Raw genomic sequence first — 22,762 nt, forward strand, 5'->3', positions numbered from 1 at the left:
TATGACTTCCTTTCTAGCTAGAAAAGACACGCTGAGGACTCTACTCCACTCAGCAAATTTACAACAATTTTTTTTCATCCCACTAACACAAGAAACAAATTGAAAGTAAACCTACTGCTTACAGGAGAAGGTAACAACTATTTATCAAGTGCCAAAAATAATCAACAACCACAAGTTATATAATGGGCTCCTCGCTCCTACTGCATAAACCATTATGCTAATAACATGAACTCGGCATACTTCATCTGACAAAATTGCATTAGCAAATATTCATTATTACTAAGATTATGCTTAAAAGCATACTCTAGCACGGGAGGAAAAAACTGCTGTGGGACAAATCAGAGAACAAAATGATTAATGTTGGATGATTAATTTGCACCTTGATTTTCTGGGACATCTCTTTTAAACACGGCTTTACAACCACTGGCGAATGGGAGCTTTGATTTAGCATGCCACGGATGCCTCGGGAAAGATTTCTGGCAGGCTAATATTTAAACTTTACTCATTTAATATTCGCATATTCTCCATGCCTTTTGCATGTCTTCAATTTGCATAGTAACAGCTGTTTCGCTCATAATTTAATAGTATTGCCAGGTAAGTCATTTTCCAGCTGCACATTCTGTGTTTGTCACTTAACGTGGCCATGACAGGCACCGATATGCAAGGAAATTCTTAGCGGTCGTGTTGGTAATGCTAAAGTCAGCAGTACGGTATGCTGCTAACGCTAAGCCACTTGGTTTTTGGAATTTTACTATTATACCAGTATTTGCATTTGTATTAGGTATTATTTAACACAAGGGTCTCCATGCAGGGATCTCTCTATTACAATAATGTTCAGAAAGACTATATACATTAGCTGATAACAGGAAATTCAAGAGATATGTCCTGACCATTCACCTATTATCATTTCCAGGGGCTTAAATCTATTTAGCCAATAGAAATACTACATTTTCCTGCGTATAAGACTACTTTTTAACCTAGAAAAATCTTCACTAAAGTCAGGTGTCGTATTATATGCCGGGTGTCGTCTTATAGGGAAGGTGCTGAAATACTTCAGAACCGGACTGGAGTATCTGTGGTTGCCGCATACAGTGGGGGGACCTCAACAACGGCCGCATCCCCGCAGTATGCAGTGATTGTATGAAGGGCAGAGCAAGCTGCAGGCGTCCAGGGTATTGAAAAAAGAGATATGGTAGAATGGCGCTGTCCCCAGAAAGACACAACTCTCTCACTCATCTGTTCCACCCTTGTATCCTACCGATATTACTGTACCTTCTTTGCATCTCAAATCTTGCTGCCGTGTTTTTTTTAATCAATTTTTATTTGGTGAACATTGGAAGAAGGGTAAGTCTTATACGGTGAGTATATCCCAAACTCTGTATTTTAACTGGAGAAGTTGGGGGTCATCTTATATGTTCACTCATCTTACATGCTGGAAAATACAGTAAATTTTCTATGCTCATTTTGCTTGTGGTAAAATAGGATGAGTGAATAAGGGACTAGAATAGCAGAAATGATGGAAAATAGTTAATGAAATTGTCGGAATACTTGGCTCTGGACAATGTGATAAATTAGACAATATGGTAGAAAAAAGAACGAGCATCTGAAATCATTTCTGGCCATACGCAGTTGTCACAGAGTGATGACATCCAGTAAGTCATTTACATGCAAGTTGTAATGTAAGGAATTAATGAACATGTGTTGATAAAGGCAAAACTAACAGGCTTATTCACATGCAAAATGTTCACTAGATTTAATAAAGGACTATGAATTATTACAGCAAACGACGCATAATCCTATAGCAGCCATGATAATAAATAATGTGGGCATAGTTCATGTCTTTCAGAAGCGCTGAGGAATCTGTTGGCGCTATATAAATAAATAAATATTATTATTAATAATGTGTAACTAATAACAAATTAGTTTTTTCCCCTGTCTTAAGGCATCATACTAAATTCCTTTAGCTTTCATGGAACTGGTGGAAATCTAGTACCAAAGCTCCATTCAAAAGTACTCACACAGTGGAGCCATGAATCAAGACTAAATGACTCACTTACCATACAACAGTGGGTTCCAAGAGGTTGGACCCCATCTAACTTAAGGCTGTGTTAGACTGTAAGCGCTGATGAATTCTTGCACCCAGTACAATTTCATCTGAAATACTTGGTCAGTGACCTCACTGGATTGTAACCAAGGGATGTAATGTGCCCAGAAAGAGTATTCTTGTTTTTTTTTTGTCTTTTACTGATTTTATTAAGACACAAAGTAAACGTGCAGCATTCCTATCTAATGCCATCTGACTAGTTGCTATACCCCAACTTCATCCTTCACTCCATTCCTGATTTGGCCATGAGGTTTTGCAGCCATTGTTGTCTGAATAATAGATCTTGCCTTCAGACATCTCCATAGATCGTAATTCTAAGAGTATTGTGATGCAAGTGTGATTAAAATGAAAGATCTTATGACAATCTCAAAGCCTCATTGTTCCTGCCACTAGAATCCTTTCTCTTCTGTTTGTTAGACTCATAAATTATTGTGGTTTACTGGTCTTAGGTCATCCATAACAAGACAATCCAGCCACTGTGTGTCTATGGAAATAAGAGAAACGAGAAGGCTGAATGAGATAAACGGCAGAAAATGAGAAGACTGTAGTGATGCAGACAGCTCCTTCACCTTTTTCCTTCAGCACATTTCTCATAGATCCCACTTAAATGAACGATCCAGTTTCTTTCACAATACTTCATTTATAATTCATTCAGGACAACTTTTTACTTGAGAGTTCGGAGCAATTCAATTGATGATACACTTGGCTCATCAGGAAAATCTGCATTTTAGGTCAGCCAGAATTAAAAGCACTGCAAAGCTTTTTGTTTCCTGCCTCATTGTCTAAACACCACATCGTCTTGTCTGCCAGCATCAGCCAAGATCAAGTGTACGGAGAGGCAGTGTATCAATAAAATGGACTGACTCCGGGGACCATCATACGTGACGTATCACTGAATTGAACTTCCGATGAATGTTGACACAGAGTGGAGTTTCTTTCAAGCTGCTATATTATTGCTGCTAAAAAAGACACTATCAGGAAAAAGATGGGCTTACAAATTGTCATTTACAGCACATTATCTCAAGTATAGAATGCTACAGAACGGATTGCTTTGTTTTCTCAGATTTATAGATAAAGGTTGTTCCCGTTTAGCTACAAAAGAATATTAAGAGAAGCATTTACTATATCTCATGCATATAGGGGTGTATACTATATGTTTCTATGGGGTAGATGTATGCTTAAAGGGGTACTTCGGCACTTTACATTTTTTATATATTGCTGCCCTTATATGGAAAATAATAAGGAGCCTATTCTTATCTCACTGTGCTGCCCCCATGTTCTTCTGCAGCATCTCGGGGTCCCCCGCTGAACACTCCCACTGCCACTTGCGAAACAGACCCGTCTTGGCAGTGACAGCCCACTCAACTAATGACTGAGATGGGACAGCACTGTGGCCATTGATTGGCTGACGGACTGTCACTACCGAGACAAGTCTGTCTTGGAGGTGGCGGTGGGATCTTTCAGTGGGGGACCCAGAAACACAGCAGGAGGACCCTGGGGGAACATAGTGAGGTAAGAACAGGCCCTTTTATTGTTTTCTCTATAAGGACAGCAATATAAATTTAAAAAAGGAGCCAGGTTGCCTCTTTAAATCCTTTTTTTTTTTTATCTTTGCTTCAGACTTATGGTGAAAAAAAAAGAAAAAATATTTCTCCACAGGTTATTCATTAAAAGTGTTGTGACAGTCTTAGGTAGGGTAGCCCAAATCTACCCACCAGCCATGGTCTGGTCCCACTGCCAGACTGCCTACTTGCCTCCCTACTTGAGTAAGGTGGAAACATGAACAAGACAAACTTACATATGGGGTGGTTAACATGCCGGGGTCAAACAAAACGAGCAGCAAAGTACAAAAACAGAATCCCAGAGAGTAGTCAGGTAATAGAGCCGAAGTAAGGAGATGCTTGCATGCTAGTAAACTAGACTAATAGCCAGTGTGGATAGCAGAGTAATGATACACCTATAGGAGGTTAGGGACCTAGTCAAACAGGTGATTGAATCTGTGCCCTGATCTTCTAGCAGAACACATGTGGCATAATATACTGACTGGCAGAAACACCTACCAGTCAATATAAGGCTATGTTCACACTGCGTATGAGTCCGGCCATAGTGCGAACCGCGAATATACGCACGTAGTTTTGAGGTTGATGCGTTCGCAATATACGCCCGCACAATGCACACTACGTATGAGCTTAAGCCCGGATTGTATGTGGTGCCTTGAAAAATGAACAAGACCATTGTTTGAGGATGGAAATGTTCCAACTCACGGCCGTGGATTTCCATGCGTTCCTGTACGAAGTACTTATTTCAGCCAAATTGAACTTGATTTTTCGATCCAAAAGGTTCTGTGAGTTTTATTGGGCTGGGCGAAGATTTCCAAGTAAATGACCTGTGTCAGATCGCTTCGAAACAAGCTAGAGAAGCATAACTGTACTACGGGCGTATGTTCGCAGTTCGTATGCATCCGGCCGCATGTCGATTTTTCCCACGCCCGTAGTTTCATCCGCACATGTACGGCGACGTACAAAATGCGGACGGACTCATACCCAGTGTGAACATAGCCTAACTTAGATGCAGCCAAGCCCCTCGGCCTGTGATGTGGGCCCGCAGCAACCCTGATAACCAAGGATGCTGTTGGGTGTCTTTGACTTCACCCAGCAGACGGCTGCCGGGACGGGTCCCTGTGAGTCTGGATGCTGGAGAATACACCGCTGGTCAGGTAAGGATGCAACATGTCGTTTACCTTTGCTTCTACAACGTCCCCCTATATGATATATAAGAAGCCTTGTTGCATAATTCTGCATTATGGCAATTATCAGTAATGAACCAAACATGGAAGTGTATATTGGAAAGATACAACTAGAGAATACAGCGATATTCCTATGTAACGCTGAGAAAAACAAGCTAAACTTGCCCTTTAATAAACAATAAAGCCATGATCTTGATTCCCATACAAGAATATTATAAATCCCCTTTTCGATTACCTAAATTTAAACAAATCTCTTTTCATTTACTCCAGGGTTACTTCAGATTACTTATGGTAGACGTCTTTAGTCTATACAGATCAAATGCATTTTTTTCCATTTAGAAAACGAGTTCACAGACATTGAACAGATGCACCGCCGTTGTGCTGTACTTAAATCCCATTTCTTTTAATCCATCTCCCCCCTTTTAAAATCAGCACATTCAGCTTCAGATATCCTCTACAAACCAGAGGTCAGCTGTTAATGGCGTCGGAGTAGAATAGGGGTGCACTTATTTTTTTTTTTAAGTAGTCAAAGAGATAATACACATTCCATAAAGCCTCAATTACTATCAGCTTACACTTTCATTTAGGAAAACAGATTGTCAATTTAATTTAGCCACAACCACAAAAATAATAATAAAATCATTTTATAGATTGTAATTACAGAGAGCTTTTGATTTCCACAATGCCATATGCTGACAAAAACATGAGAACAACCAATTCCTTTATCATGTCTCTTGGAAACATTTGCATTGATTGTCTCATGCGTTTCTCAAGTACATTTTGGGAAGCTTGCCTTGCTTTGAAGAACTTGCAGAAAATGCAAAGACAAGGGGAAAATAAAGCCAAATTAAAAACATGTGTCAAATATTTTCTGTTTCTGACAGCTGCTTCCAAACACTCCAGTAAAACAGGAAGTTACAGAGAGATACAGATTTGCCATCACCATGAAAAGAACTTTGTGTCTGGAAATATTAGGGCGGTAGAAGTGGTAAAATTGGAGCTTAAAGGGAACTGTATTACTTCACTACAATTTCTTCAAGCAAAAAGAATGAAGACTGATCCGGCCATGTTTTACAGTTTGTTCACAATCACATTTCGAAACAAGGTGTGAACAAGCCCATGATTACTGCCGCAGTCTGTAGGCTCTGCTGCTGTAGTGTGGGTGGGACGCAGCGCTGCACCACATGGTGCTGTCTCTCTCCAGTGCTATACTTTCCATCTTGACCCCAAGACGTCACATGTATTTATACTAGTATCCCTCCCATACACTACTTTGTAACCTGAGGTGCTAACAGTGCTAGTCCAGTCTCTTCTTTGCTTGTCGGAGGAGGTGACATCCTATTGTGCATGCCTAGAATTTTATTCCCAGCAGAGAAGATGCTGAAGCCTGCTAAGTACACTAGGGATGCCTCCACTTATATATCTACTAAGGTGGATGCAGAAAAGGAAGTTCTGTAGAAACGGTTTATAAGTTGAATATTCAGTGAAATAGGTCATTTTTTTTAACAGTAGTGATGTTAAACTTAGGTTTCTTTGCCGTATAATATCTTAACATGCCAGGGATCACGATGAGGCTGACTACATCTGTAAATAAGTTTGCAAAATTCCTATTCACATGCATGAGATATAGATTTTCATTGTATTTCATGTGGATTTCACACTGTCATATCAAACATTTGCAAATGGGATCTTAGAGTGAATGTACCATCTGTACATTTACTTTAAGCCTTGTACATGGATAGAACAGTGTCGGCGTGGGGAAGACAGTGCCGCAGTCCTTTTTTTGAACAGCGACCCAGTTTCCACTTATGACGCTGTTCTATTCCAGGGCACCGGACGGGGGTGACATACTGGAGGCGGGCCGGCCGTCCCCAGTGGTAGGAAACCCCACCCCTCTATAATGGGGCTCCATTGATTATAATGGAGCTGCATCATAGAGGGGCAGGGGGTTTCCTCCCACTGGGGGCAGGTCAGCCTGCCTCCAGTGCTTCAGCCCAGGCCGGTGCTTAGACAGCCAAATCCAAAGCTTTAGCTGTCTGGGCATGATGGGAATTGTGGTTTTGCAACACCTGGAGGGCCGCAGTTTGGAGACCCATGCTCCATGCTGACAAAACCTGTGGATAAGATTTTACATGTCAGATTTACAATCTGTGGCTAAACCTGCAGATTTGCAGGAGAGCCACAGCGAAACTGAAGAGATTTAGCCCTGTCACACAATAGTGTTAATTCCCATAATTTGGTGCAGAAATGTTCAGTGGCATGTGAATGGTGTCGCAGAAACGCCCCTCACCTGCCTAGGATGCAGACTGTCATTGGAGCTGATGCTGATGTAACATGGATTCTGCTTGAAATGCTGGAGGATCTGTACATTTCTGTCCTTTGTAGCCACATTTTTACAGACAAATGGCAATGATGTGAATATCAAAGCCAGGACAGTAAAGTAAAGTAGGATGTGCAAGAGGATTTCTGGCTATTCTCAACGTGTTCCTCACGACCAGCCCAGTAGGCTTGGACACCTCGATTCCACACACTTGAATGTCCTGGGAAACATTTGAGGACGGAAATATTTCCCTTTTCCACCATTCCCATCGTTGTCACTTCAGCTCCAGAATATCTTGTTCTATCATGTTATCAGGGTGTGCAATAGCAGGAAGCACATGGAAAAATGATGGACTGTATCACACAGTACGGAGCGGAAATGAAGAGATGAGTATTTCCTCAGACCCTAGAGTCCATTGGCTAATAGCAAATAGCAATTGTTCTTCTCATATGGTCCTAGGGGATACCGTGATAGAGTCTAGTTTAGTCCTTGTAATAAATCATTGCAAGCTATGTGACGTGTCGCTGAATGAACAGATGAAGAATTATAATATAATCATAAAACTGGCAGTTCCTAAATGTCTATGAGACACTTGTCGATGAAATAACCACAGATACAATGCTTGGCAAGATTCATGTACAGAGGTGTCAGCCCTTGCCCTTAGTTTACAGTAATCTCATGTACACTTTCCCAGGGGAGGTATATTTCACTCCAGATATTTCCCAGGAGAGGATGTAGTAATGTCTCATCTGAAGACTTCTGCAAGTCCAATGTCTTGTGAAAATGTACGGGCAAGCTATGACAAAGAGACGTGTCAGTGGAAGAGCTTAATATTCCCATTAGAGCCTATTCTGGTTGCAATGCTAGTAAATTTTAACCTCTTAATGACTGGTGGTGCAGGTCGTCAGCTTGCAGCATTGTCTTTGGAGTGAGAGGTTCATTGTCTATCCCCTTACTGAAAGCGTCCAGACTAGGAGCAGAGGACACTCCAGTACCTGCCATTTAACTATGTGATTGATACAATCCGTGACTGCAGAATGGTCACAGGGGACTCTCCCTTTCAGTCTGTCCACCATATTTCGGAATAGCTCCATCAGGGAATGGGGACCCTATGTAGTCAACCCTGGGGACTAATAAAGGACCCTAAGGCTCTCTGTTTAGTGGGTTTGCTAATGGGACCACTAAGTATTTCCCAAACAGTGATAATACATATTGTATTATCATACAGGATCAATACAAGCTGTGGGAAGCTGCAATAGAAGTGAAAAAAAGTGGAAAAAGGCTAAAAAAAATTGTTGGTTTACCAGGAAACTAGTGTACATGCCTAATATGTGTTATAAAGTAATAGATAGGTGACACTAGTACAAGTGGGATGGGAGTTACAGTTATGACTTAAGATGAATACTGCAGCAACTTTATTACAGTTGTCTATGTTGTAATAAAAGCAAATAGTATCGCACACAAGGAAAATGAAAAAGTAACTTGTTTGGCATTTATTTAAAGTTTGCCGCCGTACCTGCACTCCATCTCATTTCTGTGTATATGGTTTCATATTACTAGCAATTTACTAGAGTTATATCGCATGTGAAGTGTTTATTTGCCTTGTTTATTCCTCCCATGCCTATGAATTCCTCTACAACAGATTACAGCATGACATATGACTGCTTTACTTTCATTCATTTGCTGCGTTCACAATGTTGCAAACCGCTAATACATTTCACATTAAGTATTTAACTGCCACATTTAATAGTCGCAAACATGAGACTAATGCTGAATTAATGTGAAGCAATAACTGAAAAGGTAAATCACAGATATGAGAATGTGTCTAATACTCCGCTTCTTTTTGCCATAGTTTCAAGCAAACTGCAGCTGACTCCACTGAAATCCAATACACGCACAACATGTCCTTGATATTGTGCACTGCCGGCAAATAAAGCATCAGCCTCACGTTCTGCAATGTCAGTCTGTGCACCGAAAGATTTCCCTCATTACTGGATCTTACTTTACACTAATCTGCCTCTATCTGTATTATTATAGGGATTTTCTAATGTACCGCTCCCCTGCTATTAGCACTGTGGCCTTACTTCACTGGGGTCATCCAGTCTGGATTGGACCAGGGCAACATCTGCTTGGAATCTTATTCTCTCGGTGTACAGTACAGATGGGATTCTTCAAGTAGCTACACTACCGTTCAAAAGTTTGGGGTCACCCAAACAATTTTGTGTTTTCCATGAAAAGTCACACTTATTCACCACTATATGTTGTGAAATGAATAGAAAATAGAGTCAAGACATTTACAAGGTTAGAAATAATGATTTGTATTTGAAATAACATTGTTTTTACATCAAACTTTGCTTTCGTCAAAGAATCCACCTTACAGCATTGCACACCTTTGGCATTCTAGCTATTAATCTGTTGAGGTAAGCTGGAGAAATTGCACCCCATGCTTCTAGAAGCAGCTCCCACAAGATGGATTGGTTGGATGGGCACTTCTGGCGTACCATACGGTCAAGCTGCTCCCACAACAGCTCAATGGGGTTCAGATCTGGTGACTGCGCTGGCCACTCCATTACCGATAGAATACCAGCTGCCTGCTTCTGCTGTAAATAGTTCTTGCACAATTTGGAGGTGTGTTTAGGGTCATTGTCCTGTTGTAGTATGAAATTGGCTCCAATCAAGCGCTGTCCACTGGGTATGGCATGGCATTGCAAAACTGAGTGATAGCCTTCCTTATTCAGAATCCCTTTTACCCTGTACAAATCTCCCACCTTACCAGCACCAAAGCAACCCCAGACCATCACATTACCTCCACCATGCTTAACAGATGGCGTCAGGCATTCTTCCAGCATCTTTTCATTTGTTCTGCGTCTCACAAATGTTCTCAAACTTGGATTCATCCGTCCACAACACTTTTTTCCAGTCTTCCTCTGTCCAATGTCTGTGTTCTTATACGCCAGACTTAAATAAAGCCCCGCCCACGGTTTCCTGTACAGAATTGCGCATACTTCAGTAAATCTTTCCAGCCATGGGCCTGGCACAGGCATTGCGTAACAAGTCTACACCTCATAGTGAGCAGGTGTATACTTGTGCCATTATATTATGCCTGCCACGCTGCCAAGCAACCCCCCCTTCAAACATTGTATATTTTCCCAAAAAATAGGTGCAAATGCCTTGATGTATGTTCCCGAAAGTTCTTATTTATTCACCATTTATAATAATGACTGGTTGAATTTTGATGGTATTATTATATGTACTATTCTGGTTTATGCAATAAGGTACCTATGTCATACCTAAACTAATCCACTAAACAGAGATCCGCATGGAAGCGGAGGACAAATGCTCCAAGAAAGCATATGTTGTGAGAATAGGGAGGGATCTCCAGAGGTTGTAATGTCACAAGTTATTGTCACAGGCCCATGGCTTGGCCAGCTACACGAGGAAAGTGAATGATAGTTTGATTAAACCCGGAGCCCTGAAACCATATCGAGCCTCCATTTCATGTGTCTGTAATTTATCACAGAAAATAACCTGTTTGTTGTGCCTCAGGTATTTGGACAGCAATATTGGATAGCCATATTCTTCTCAGAATCAATGCACAAAGTAAAAAGCACAAAACCAACATCATATTTTCACTAGTCAATGGGAGTGAACAACATTCTCTGCCGGTAGTAAAAGGCAAAAGGTAACTGATCACTGGGATATTGCAAATCGAAAAATAGACAGGCACCACCAAATCACTGGGATATTGGCTGTCTCATCCTTTATTACAGCTCTTCTTTTATTACGTCCTACAATAAAGCTTATTTAGACTAGAGAAGGGTGTTGGGATGCAAGGGATTGCTCTGCTTACATCAGCTAATAGTAATGTTAAACAAGCTAATACTGGAGACTAGTGAGCACCAGCTTGGAACCACTTTTGAGTCCCTGACACCAAGCAAGGACGAATAAAAAAGCAATGGTGGCTATGTCTAAAGCCCCTATTACACGGGGCAATGTGGAGAGCAAGCGAGCGCTCTGACCTGTCGTTGCTCTGCCCACTGCCGGCGCTATTACACACACTGACAGAGAGCAAGGAGGACTGGGTAAGAGCCGGGGGCACCAGGGGGGTGGGGTGGGGGGCTGCCCGGGTGATCGTCAGATTATCTGGGCAGCCCATAGGAGAAAGCGTCAGTCTGCTGTCACTGCTCCTATTACAGCGACGGCAGCAGATTGTTAACAGGCTAATTGTTGGCATTTCAGCCTTTTGAAAGACAACGATCAGCCGACATTGCGCATTATTGGCCGTAACGGTCGGTGTCGGCTGAATAGGGCCAATAATCCATTCGTGTAATAGGGCCTTAAGTGTAGTGAGGACACTGTACGTAGGAAGGTCTAAAAGCAAGTGTCCATTTTAATGAAATGCAGATGGAAAAATGCAATCTGAGAACCGCAGGGTAGCTCAAAAGCTGTTCTCCATGAAGGACAAAACATAGTACACACATGATGTCCAAAATGTATCCGTTATACAAGTCCAAGAAATATAGCAAGTGCTGTGCTAGGGTGAGCAATGTTCACAGGTCATGATGGGTAACTCCACATAGGTATCCATATGTATCACCCAGGGGCGGATTAACTTTACCATAGGCCCCGGGCTGTTCACCAAGCTTGGGCCCCCCCACCCCACTGTAACTATGGCAGCACTAGCCTGGCGTTCATAGTACAGGACAGATAATGTCATGATGTCCTGATTTGTGCAAAATTGCCATAAAAATACTGTGATTTTTTGCAAATCATGGCGGAAGTGTAGCCAGGAGACAGTACACCACTAAAAGTATAAGTCTTTTTGGGTGGTCATGGGCCCCCCAGGAGCTCAGGGCCCCGGGCTGCCGCCCGGAACGCCCCTATTATGATCCACTACTGGTATCACCTCTAGCGTGATGAACTGTACATGATATAAAGAAGGTGGGATCTACAAAACTATAATGTATACAAGTAAAGAAACCCCCACTAGAATGTTATCACGTGCCTAAAACATGACATCTACACTTTAATATTTGACACCAGCCATCGGCTAAACATGCCCCATAAGTCTCTACTGTGTTGTGAGAATAAGAAGACAAAGGACTGCTCATCTCAGCTTAAATACTCTTCCTGTCATGGCAGACGAAGACACACTTTAAATGATCTTGATGTGATGATAGGCTGGGGACCAGCAGTAATGCGCAGCAGGCTAAGGATGTCATCCAAGCGCTCGGTAAACTAATAGATACTTCAAATGAAAATATGCAGTTTCCCTGTACAGAACGTATCCCATTGAGAAAAACAAAGTATTTTTACCAGCTCGACAATTCTGCCATTCTTGAACTAGAAGCCAGATGTAACTGAGACAATTACACTTTCATGATGAATGTGTCTGATATGAAGGTACATTTTCTGTATTAATAGAATGGCGGCATACGTAGCATATGCCTGTCCCTGATGACACCACAGATCTTTAAAGGCGAGCAAGGCTATATCTGCTCCACTGGAGGCCTATTAATTCAGAAAATTAAAAGAAGACGCCAGCAATCCAATAAGCTCCCATGAAACCCACTCATATACATATGGTTATGGCTTTTCTGCGCTCATTTTCCTAACTCAACATGCATCATTTTTTATAAACAGAAGAATTTCTAAGTCAACCGAAAAATAATACGGAAAACTATGAATCAATCATACTACGCACAGGCAATCCCACCCATATAGACATTTTCCAGTGGACTCCTACATCGCTGTGAATACATGCTTTACTGCTTGGTAAGGTCATTTACAATAATGGAACATGTGCCTCCTGTAGCTCATATGTCATTTGCAATGATGCATAGACTTGTGGATCACAGTGTCAGCTCGGAATTCTTTTAATCTCTCAACCAGAACCCCTGGATGATTCCTGGGCATGTCTCATTGTGCACAGCATGCAAATGTTTTCCGAACAATACCTGAGACATCTACTACCCTATTTACCTTATAGAATTAGGTGCATTTTAGGCCCATTTCCACTAATGCTAAAACGAATGACAGATAACTTTGTGGGATGAACAATAGGCAGAGTGTGTTCTGTGTATTTCTCCTAAATATTTTTGTGGCATAAACTTAAAGTGATCCTGTCACCCCTTTCTGTATGTGGACATCTCTACACAGCTGTAAAACCTAAATTCTGCCGTTTTCATACCTTACTTTATTATAGATTACTTGATGCTTGGTCCGGTAAAAAATGCTTTTTATCGTTGGTAAATTGTGCCACCTAGGTTGGCCATTGGAATTTGCAGACCTAGAGGTCTAGCCGCTACCTTCTCCAGATTGGCTCATTCCAATGGTCACAAGGGGGCGAGACCTAGACACAGATGACGTCACAGAGGGGCATACCCTACAGCAAAGATGTGGTCGGGGGGGGGGGGGGGATTGGGGGGTTCACTGGACCAGGCACCAAGAAATCTATTATAAAGTAAGGTATGGAAACTGCAGAACTTAGGCTTTAGAGCTGTGTTTGGAATACGTATGAATTTTTATATTTATTTTTTACTGTTTTTTGAGGGGCAGAGTAACAAAATAGTGGAATTGTAGCTTGGGTACACAAGCATCCATGGCAGCTCTGAAGGCCTTTACAAAGCCCTCCAGCTGCCATGGAGTTGTGTGGACTGGAGATCCCCACTGACTGATAAGTATATAGGAAATCTCTGACAGCAAATGCTTTACATGTCGCAGTCACAATCTGACGATGGCATGTAAAGGGTTATCAGGAACAGAGGATTCTTCATTCCTTATAGATACAGCGGGGGTCCAGCTGTCATATTAACAGCCAAGCTCCCGTGATCCCTGCAAAGGGGCCCCACAATCACAATTATTCTAGGTCCGCCTGTCTAGAATAAGTACCCTTAGTGACCACTGTAAAAAGGTGTATCAGCGGTCTTTAAGAGGTTAATTGATTTAATGCATTTTTTAGGTTTTGCATTGTAAAAAACATCTTCTGTTTCTATACAAGAGGAGACTAGTATTAGTGCTTGGCCCTGGCACAGATTTTGTATAGGTGATCTCATCAATTTGTGAGAGTCTCCTAAGGATTCTGGGTTACATTTTCAGGAATAAATACATCTCAGCGGTGGTAAATGGCTTTATAACACAATGAAAAAAGGCATGGTGGTTGCAGAGTACAGGCTCACTCAATGTGACCCTTCGACACGTATCTACTAGAGAGGAGCAAACCTCGAGCATGCACAAATCTATCCGAACCCGATCGTTTGGCATTTGATTAGCAGTGGCTGCTTCAGTTGGATAAAGCTCTAAGGTGGTCTGGAAAACATGGATACAGCCAATGACTATATCCATGTTTTCCACATAGCCTTAGGGCTTTATAGAACTTCACCGCTAATCAAATGCCGAACGATCGGGTTCGGATGGACTCGAGCATGCTCGAGGTTCGCTCATCTCTAGTATCTACCCTTTAATGAGGATTATTTATTGGACCAATCTAAGGGACCATAAGGATATCATTAGAAACCACTGAGTGTCAGCACAGTATTAGGACTGCTCACCAAATACTGGATGGAAGCACCTTAGATTACAACTTACATCTAGAGATGAGCGAACCGGGTTCGGGTTCGAGTCCATCTGAACCCGAACGTTCGGCATTTGATTAGTGGCGGCTGCTGAAGTTGGATAAAGCTCTAAGGTTGTCTGGAAAACATGGATACAGCCAATGACTATACACATGTTTTCCACATAGCCTTAGGGCTTTATCCAACTTCAGCAGCCACCACTAATCAAATGCCAAAAGTTCGGGTTCGGATGGACTCGAGCATGCTCCAGGTTCGCTCATCTCTACTTACATCCCTGTACAGTTTAAAGTTATGGAAATGTACAGTTATAGATACACAAATGTATTTTTTGTCCAATTTGATGACAAGTATATTTATAACAATTAAAGTATAAGCTATCTGTGGTCAGTATAGAATGTGTTAAGTGATTATAAAGTTACATAGATTCACAGTATTCCATCTTCACATCAGACATAAAAGAATCCCTTGTATAGCTAAGTTATATTGTTTTCATTTTAAGGTCCGAAAATCTAAACTTGCTTAGTATATATCTATAGCCGAAATCTTGGAGTCTGGCGCTTTGTTTCTCTTTATTTATATATATATACATATCATGGAAAGTGGAAAGAGTGATGTCATTCCGTCTCCATAAAAAAGTAACCTAATGCATCTATATTTACTGTAAAGAATTAAAGCTCTCGAGCAATGGCGAGATATCATCACTTCTAGGAGGCCGAGCAGCTGTTACACACTGTCTAGGACTTTTATTGGAACCAATCCTGTTTTATGAACACCCCCTCCCCCCATTCTGATGATGCAATCTGTCTAGTATAAAGGATAATATATCATGCGGCTACATAAAATACTCCCACAAAGGTTTGGGGGAGTGTTTTCTAAAAGGAGATTAGACTATTAAAACAAGGCAGAAGAGAAAGGGTAAAACAACTCCTTAGAAAGGGTATGCTTTCCAGATCCTGGAGGTCTGCCATGGTGTGTTGCAGTACCTCAATAATATTTTTATACCAGACACAGAGAATCTAGTTGTGACAACCTGAAAAATCTCCCTGGCATTTCTAAAATGCAGATGCATCTAAAATATGATTTATATTGGATGGTAGTTCAGCTTAAAATGCCATCACAACTAAAGATACTGTACGTGTCAATAGGCTTAAAGGGATCTTTGCCGTTTAAAGGCAGACATGGAAACACGTTTATTTTACTCATCTGTTTCTATTTCTTAACTGTTATTTTTAATATAAAGGAAATGTGATATCCTGAAATGGTGTTGTTTGAATTAAGTTTTTATGTTATAAATTTATATATTGTATATACACCATCGTATGCAAACTATTGCTATCGTTTACATTACATTAAACATTAAGGTTGTCTCATAGGTAAGCAGCCTTTTAGAAGTCCAAAAGTCTGATGATCTGCTTCAGTCATCAATGAGATGCCAGTAAGGGAACACTTCCTACAGGAAAAATGTCATATTACTGGCAACCAATAAAGCTATTCATTGACCATGTAGTAAATGGCAATATTTAATCTTCTAGAGTAGAAATGATGTTTCTCATGGCTCATCGTGGAATAGAGGAGTGGAGTGCTGAGCTTAGGAAACCACTGGTGTTCACATAGGGGCAAATAGGGGATGGAGAACCTCTCTTAATGTTCAGCACCGTATGTACTAGAAAAGTAGATATAGTCTGCATGCCTCACGTAGGGCAACCAGATAGTCAAAAAGAAAACTAAACAGTTACACAAATTTATACTGTGTTTCCCCGAAAAAAAGGCACAATGTCTTATTTTTAGGGGATGTTTTATTTTCCCCCCCAGGCCGGTCGACCTCCCCGGAAGAGCGCATTAGCGGAGGGTCAGTGGCGTGATGTGTGGTGGGTCAGCAGTGTGACGTGCGGCGGGTCATCGACGTGACGTGCGGCAGTGGCGTGCATCTGAACGTGCGGAGGACATGAGGGCCATGGGCCAGGCTGCCTGTGGTGCCAGTTTCGGAGGTCCACAATGGGATTAGTTGAGTTTGGGGTGGCAGGGGGGTGGCCTTACTTTCAGGTGGCACCTTACTTTCAGGGGGTGCCTTATTTTTAAGGGGCGGGGAGATGCCTTACTTTAGACTATAGGGTACAGTAGATGGGGTGTTTAATTTTAGGAGGGTGTCTTATTTTCGTGGAAACACGGAATATTGCAATAATCAAAGTGGTCAAAAATGTGCTTTGTTAGAACATAAAAGGATACTTTCATGTTCCAAACACAGTGAATCAATTACTATCAGACATGTACCTGTGTATTTAAGAGCACAGTCCAAACAGACAAATTATGGAAAAATATCAATATTGTGTGGTTGGATATTTGCTGTAAAGCTGCTGTAGTGCGGTGACCTTTCCTTATTGCTGTTAAATTATGTCTAACACCAACAACATGGTAGATGTTGAACCCCAGTTACACACGCTATGACAAATACATCTGAAATAGAACAAATGACTTAAATAGCACAATCAATTTATTTCACACGTCTCACGTAACTGGCATATGCTTTCCTGGTAATAAACAAGCTCTACTCACTTATCTTTGCCTTGTGTTTACAGGCTATTGTGCAGACATAAGCATGTACTCTGTTCTAACTGAAAACAGGTAAAATGTCGCAGTGTTCCTTTAGGTAAAGGTTAGGTTATGCAGGGTCACGTAGTACATGAAGCTGTTGAGTATCTCACCTCAGGGAGGTGCTCTCACTGGCCTGCATAGGATGGTAATTTAAAGGGAATCTGTCAGCTATAATTCCCTTTCCAAACTGCTGGCACTGTAAGATAGCTGTTAGGAGAAGGAGACACCTGGTACCTTTCATATATCCAGCTGTGCTTCCAAAATTAAGAACAATGCTTTTATTTTCTGGTACAAGGAGTCAAATGGGCTTTTCCAAGCTCCTGATCTGCTGCATGCTGTAATGCCTCCTCTCTCCCTCCTCCCTGTTTGATTGACACCTGGAAGCCAAGCATAGTCGGGTATGGGAGGGGGAGTAAGGAGATGTTACAGCTTGCTGCACTTCAGGAGCTCAGGAAAGTCTCTTTGACTCTTTGTACTATAAAATAAAAGCATTTTTTTCTACATTCTGAAAGCACAGACAGATATATAAAGGATACTTTATGTCTCTCCTTGATCTAACAGTGTCAACAGTTTGAAAGGTAGATTACAGCTGACGGATTCTATTTCATGTCCATTCCTGCACGCCTTCATACATAGAAAGCAATGCATATTGCACTTTTGCCCTTTTTTCTTACTGTGATTTACAGGTGCTGTTGAAGGACCTGTAGTGATACAGTCACATGACCATATCGGTTCAGGTCCTCAACCTAGAAGGCAGAACATCAAGGCTCTATAGATAAGGATTAGATGAAGAATACTGGGCGAAAGTGTGTGTTTAACTATTATAAGTATATATGAACTGTTTTCGGGATGCACATAAGAAACTGTGCGTAGAATGTGTGAAAAACTTTACTAAACGCCTAAATTTGCCACCACTCCGGCATTCCCTGATAGAAATGCTGCAAGGACATCACTAACCTCAGCCATCATGTGTCATACATGCAGAGATAGGCTGCTGAGTCTAGTTTTTATGTTTCGATGCTTTAGGTTTTACCATCAATTATTCACCTAACTTTTCCCCCAAATTCATTGGGGGAAACAAAGTAAATAGGGAAACGCCAGAGACTAGACTCTCACCAATCTTTAGATGTATGTCTAGGCTAGGATGCATATTCTATTAAAGCCATGAAACCCATTTTTAGTATCCATGTGAATTTTTCATTAGAAGCAGGAATTCGCCTCCTACAGCTTTATGAGCCATTGTAAAGTATTGATGATCGGATCATAGGGTTACACTGCTATTAATTCACGGATCTGCTGTGGTGGTCTGGTTATTCATTGCTAGCACCAATAACAAACAAAACATTCTATCATTTTCTATAATAAATGACAATATGGCCAGAAATTGAAATCTATTCTCACCAAAGGTCCCCTGAATCATAAGAGTGACTACAATGCATTGCATACATATGTCAGAGAGGGATCCTGTAACTCTTTCTTTTTTATGATCCTGAATAGGCACATTGCTCTGTCCCTTCTTTTGGAGGTGACATTTTCCCTCCAATTGTGAATTTCCTCACATTTCTTTGTAGAAGAAGCTTTTATATGCTCTTCAAACAACTGTTATGTACTAAGTCAACAAACTCATTTCAACCGCACACTAATTACCAAACCATTTAACACCAAAGTGGGTCAATGTCACACTGACGTGTAGCGGCCCAAGAGTATTTTGTCGTCCTTTCCTAACTAAAGTTTTTACCAAAGAATCCTCATTGTCATGATCGGCTTACTGAGCCATTCATGATGACTAGAGATGTTAGGGATGTCTGTCTTCTCCTGAGGAAATAGGGAGACACTGGAGAGACCAGAGTTTCCCATTGGGGAGTCCTGCACACATCTAACCACTGAGCGTGCTGGGCAGCACCAATGTATTTTGGCAGCTGACTAGCTACCCAAGATAGTGATCACAATGTTTTTGCACTGGTATAAAAACACAGATAAGACTAGGATTCATTTAGCGTATTAATGTCTGATGCCCATCATGTAGCACACTATAAAACTATTCCAATTTTTTCATTATACTAACTGAAGCCCATTACACACTTTGTATTAATGCCAGCACTTTTGATGCCAAGAAGAAGCTTGGCAGAGCTAGTGATGAATTTCCCCATATTAAAGCAAAGTAAATCTAATCCCAGATGGTTTCCTCCCCTGGTCAGATCATCACCCAAATAATTTATCTTCAGAATTAATCAAAAATCAAATCATCAATAATGTGTACGTCCAGCTTTCGGTAAGCGGCTAGATTTATTTTCTATTCCACATGAATAACATAAGGCATAGTTATATGATTGGCTGGAGGACTACCAGCTAGGATTCCCAACATCTTGTCCGTCTCCACTTACACAAACTGACTATAGTTTTTCTGCACCATGGTGCTCACTCAATGAGTGCATCATATCACATAAATCTATGCATCACTCTGCCCAGTGTTTCCCCCTCTAGGGGGCAGCATATATGCCCTGGCGCTTTCTTTTGTAAAGCTGTCTATAGGCTCATAGTGAACCATGCTAAACAAGCGTAAGCTTGTGGTGTTCACATAATAAGTACAGGCAGGAAATGTGGAGTTTAGCATGACCATAGCCCCACATTTGTTTCTCATTTAACCCCTAGTTACTCAGTCATTAGTCTGCAAGTTACTAAGAAAGGTGATAATTCTTGAAAATGATTGGCTTCTTTTGTTTACATTGTGCCTGCTTTACTGAGTCTATTAAACCTTTGCAGTTGTCATAAATGCCTCCATTACTCAATCTTATAATCTTTCTCTCCTTCATATGTTAACATGTGCTCAAAAGAATCTCTTAATGTGTGTGGATGGCTCTCGGGCAACTGCTGAGGCAGCTGCCCTGGGCTGCACAAAGGAGCAGGATCTCAGCTAAACTCAGTGTGGTACTGTTTAGTCTACAGCCGTGATCTGCAACTTATAGCTTTCCAGCTGTTGCCCTACATATCCGAAGGCATGCTGGGAGTTGTAGTTTCCCAACAGCTGGAAAGCGACCAACTGCATGCTGCGAATAACAATACTGTAACACTAGCAGCATTACCATCTCCTATAAAACAAGCGTTCTTTAGGTTGTGACCCTTTGCATAAATGTCCCGGTAAGCTGAGCCGCGTTTAGTTCTGTACAGCATTCAGTGTTGCTTTGTAGTGGCGAAATACAAGTGAAATACAATTGCTTAGTATGGGGCGCACATTTCAGCAGTTAGACCAGCAGAAATATTGAAGAAGTCACGTAAATAGCGCTTTTCAGAGGGTGGCCTAGAGCCAGTCAGGATCCCACAGCGTTTTTAGGATTCTGTCATAAAAAAGTCTGTTCAAAGGGCCTCAAAGTCTGCCAACCAAAAACAAAACTGCTCATTATGGTCAGGACCTCGAAGAGAACAAAGCGCTCGACTTACTTTCAGCATCAGCATGGAGTAGGAAGCACAGAAGCACCAGCACTGGCCTGGCAAAGTTCATCATCTGACAGCTTGGCACCTGCATGCTTAGGAAGGCTCGATTTCACCAGCTCTCAAAGCCAACGGGTGTCTACCCACTTTAAGTGTTTCAGTGCAGTATTTTCACAGCCTGAAAAGACAAGGGAAAAAACACACAGATAAGACTAGGATTCATTCAGCGTATTAATGTCTGATGCCCATCATGCAACATACTGTAAAACTATTTCAATTTTTACATTATACTAACTGAAGCACATTACACACTTTGTATTAATGCCAGCACTTCTGATGCCAAGAAGAAGCTTGGCAGAACTAGTGATGTATTTCCCCATATTAGAGCAAAGTAAACCTAATCCCAGATGGTTTCCTCCCCTGGTCAGATCATCACCCGAATAATTTATCTTCATAATTAGCTGTCATTTTAGTAAAGGTAGTGCCAGGTTAATGTATTACACATGTTCAAACACATGCAAAATTCAATACATATTTATAAAGTAATATCTAGCTTATCGAATGTGGATTTACCAGGCACGGACATATCATGGCAAAGCATAAAGAGCAGGTAGAGGGTATCTGGGAGACAGCTGATGGGGCACTATATTTCATCTACATATATGGCCACAATAATTTTGGTACAGTAAATATTCTTAACTGAAATCACTATAAAAGAAATATAAATAAATGAACCACATTATTTTATATAAAGAATTCTTGTCAGTCGTGGCACACACATGACCAAAGAGTGCATTACATAAGTAAAACCAGAAATAACTGTATATAGGACTGTTATAGGACTGTTAAAGTGTCATGGGACAAATGCATCTATACATACAAATGCCATAATAAGAAGGGTTAAACTGGCCATACACTTTAAATTGTATTTATTTTTATAATATAATATCTTAGTTTCCCATGTCCTGATTCCAACAGAACCTAGAACCAACAGGCGGGGGGGGGGGGGGGGGTGTGAATCCTGTCGAGGGGGTAGTCAAGATGAAGCCACTATTCCCATTGCCTAATGGCCCTATTCCACAGAACGATTATCGTTCGTTTGCGGACGATATCGACCGCTACGGACGATAATCGTTCCGTGGAATAGAGTGCAACGATCAGCCGACATCGTTCATGTCGGCTGATCGTTGCAGTCGCTTGTTTTTCAACATGTTGAAAAACAAGCGACTGATATAGCAGCGATCTGCTGCCGTCGCTCCGTTGAATAGGAGCATCAGCTGCTATATCCTATGGGCTGCCCGGACGATCAGCGATCCTCCGAGCAGCCCCCCCGCAGCTCCCCGCCGCCCCTCCCGCACTCACCCGCTCGCTGCAGCCGCGTTGAATAGCGGCGGCAGCGAGCGGCGAACGAGGAGCAAACGAGCGCTAATAGCGCTCGTTTGCTCCTCTAAAACGACCCGTGGAATAGGGGCATAAGTCTAGCATTCACACTATGTTTTGCAAAAAAGGAATCAGAGAACAGTAAGTAACAAGAAGGTAAAAACAGTGCTGGAATCAGGATGCATTGGATATCCGTCATTCCAATGACTTCAATGCATTGCATTGAGGTCAATTAAAATGCGGCAATAATGGACGTCTTTTTAAATAGCAAATACGGCTGCCTTTTTTTTTTTCTTACGTAGTGTGAACATATCCTAACCCTTTATAGACTGTTTATAGATTCCTATTCCCATGTACAGCATTCTAGATTCTGTTAAACCACCCAAGATGTACTTTTGTGATTTTATGCACTTAGCCCTAACATATCTACTGTTATTTGTCATTATTGTTTTAAATATACAACGTGGAAAAGGCAGCAATAAAACAAACTGAATGTCGAGGGGAAATGACTAGGCTTAAACGATGGATGAACAAATCTTTGCCTTATAGTATCTCACTATGAGAAGCAACATCCCACTGCTCAATATATTCACTGCATATGCATATGGACAGGTTGC

At 41.4% G+C, this 22,762-nt stretch overlaps 1 protein-coding gene across 8 annotated transcripts in view; it reads right to left on the minus strand.

Moving 5' to 3' along the window:
- PTPRD (protein tyrosine phosphatase receptor type D) overlaps window positions 1-22,762 on the minus strand; it is a 302,382-nt gene that overhangs the window by 209,688 nt on the left and 69,932 nt on the right. For all 8 annotated transcript variants that reach the window (XM_069961955.1, XM_069961952.1, XM_069961957.1 and 5 more), the window contains exon 2: window positions 20,775-20,943. In XM_069961955.1, coding sequence (XP_069818056.1) covers window positions 20,775-20,859 — 85 coding nt within the window. In that variant the 5' untranslated portion in view covers window positions 20,860-20,943. The remainder of the gene's footprint in view (window positions 1-20,774; window positions 20,944-22,762) is intronic.

Source organism: Dendropsophus ebraccatus, chromosome 3 (genome assembly GCF_027789765.1).
Source record: "Dendropsophus ebraccatus isolate aDenEbr1 chromosome 3, aDenEbr1.pat, whole genome shotgun sequence".
NCBI lineage: Eukaryota > Metazoa > Chordata > Amphibia > Anura > Hylidae > Dendropsophus > Dendropsophus ebraccatus.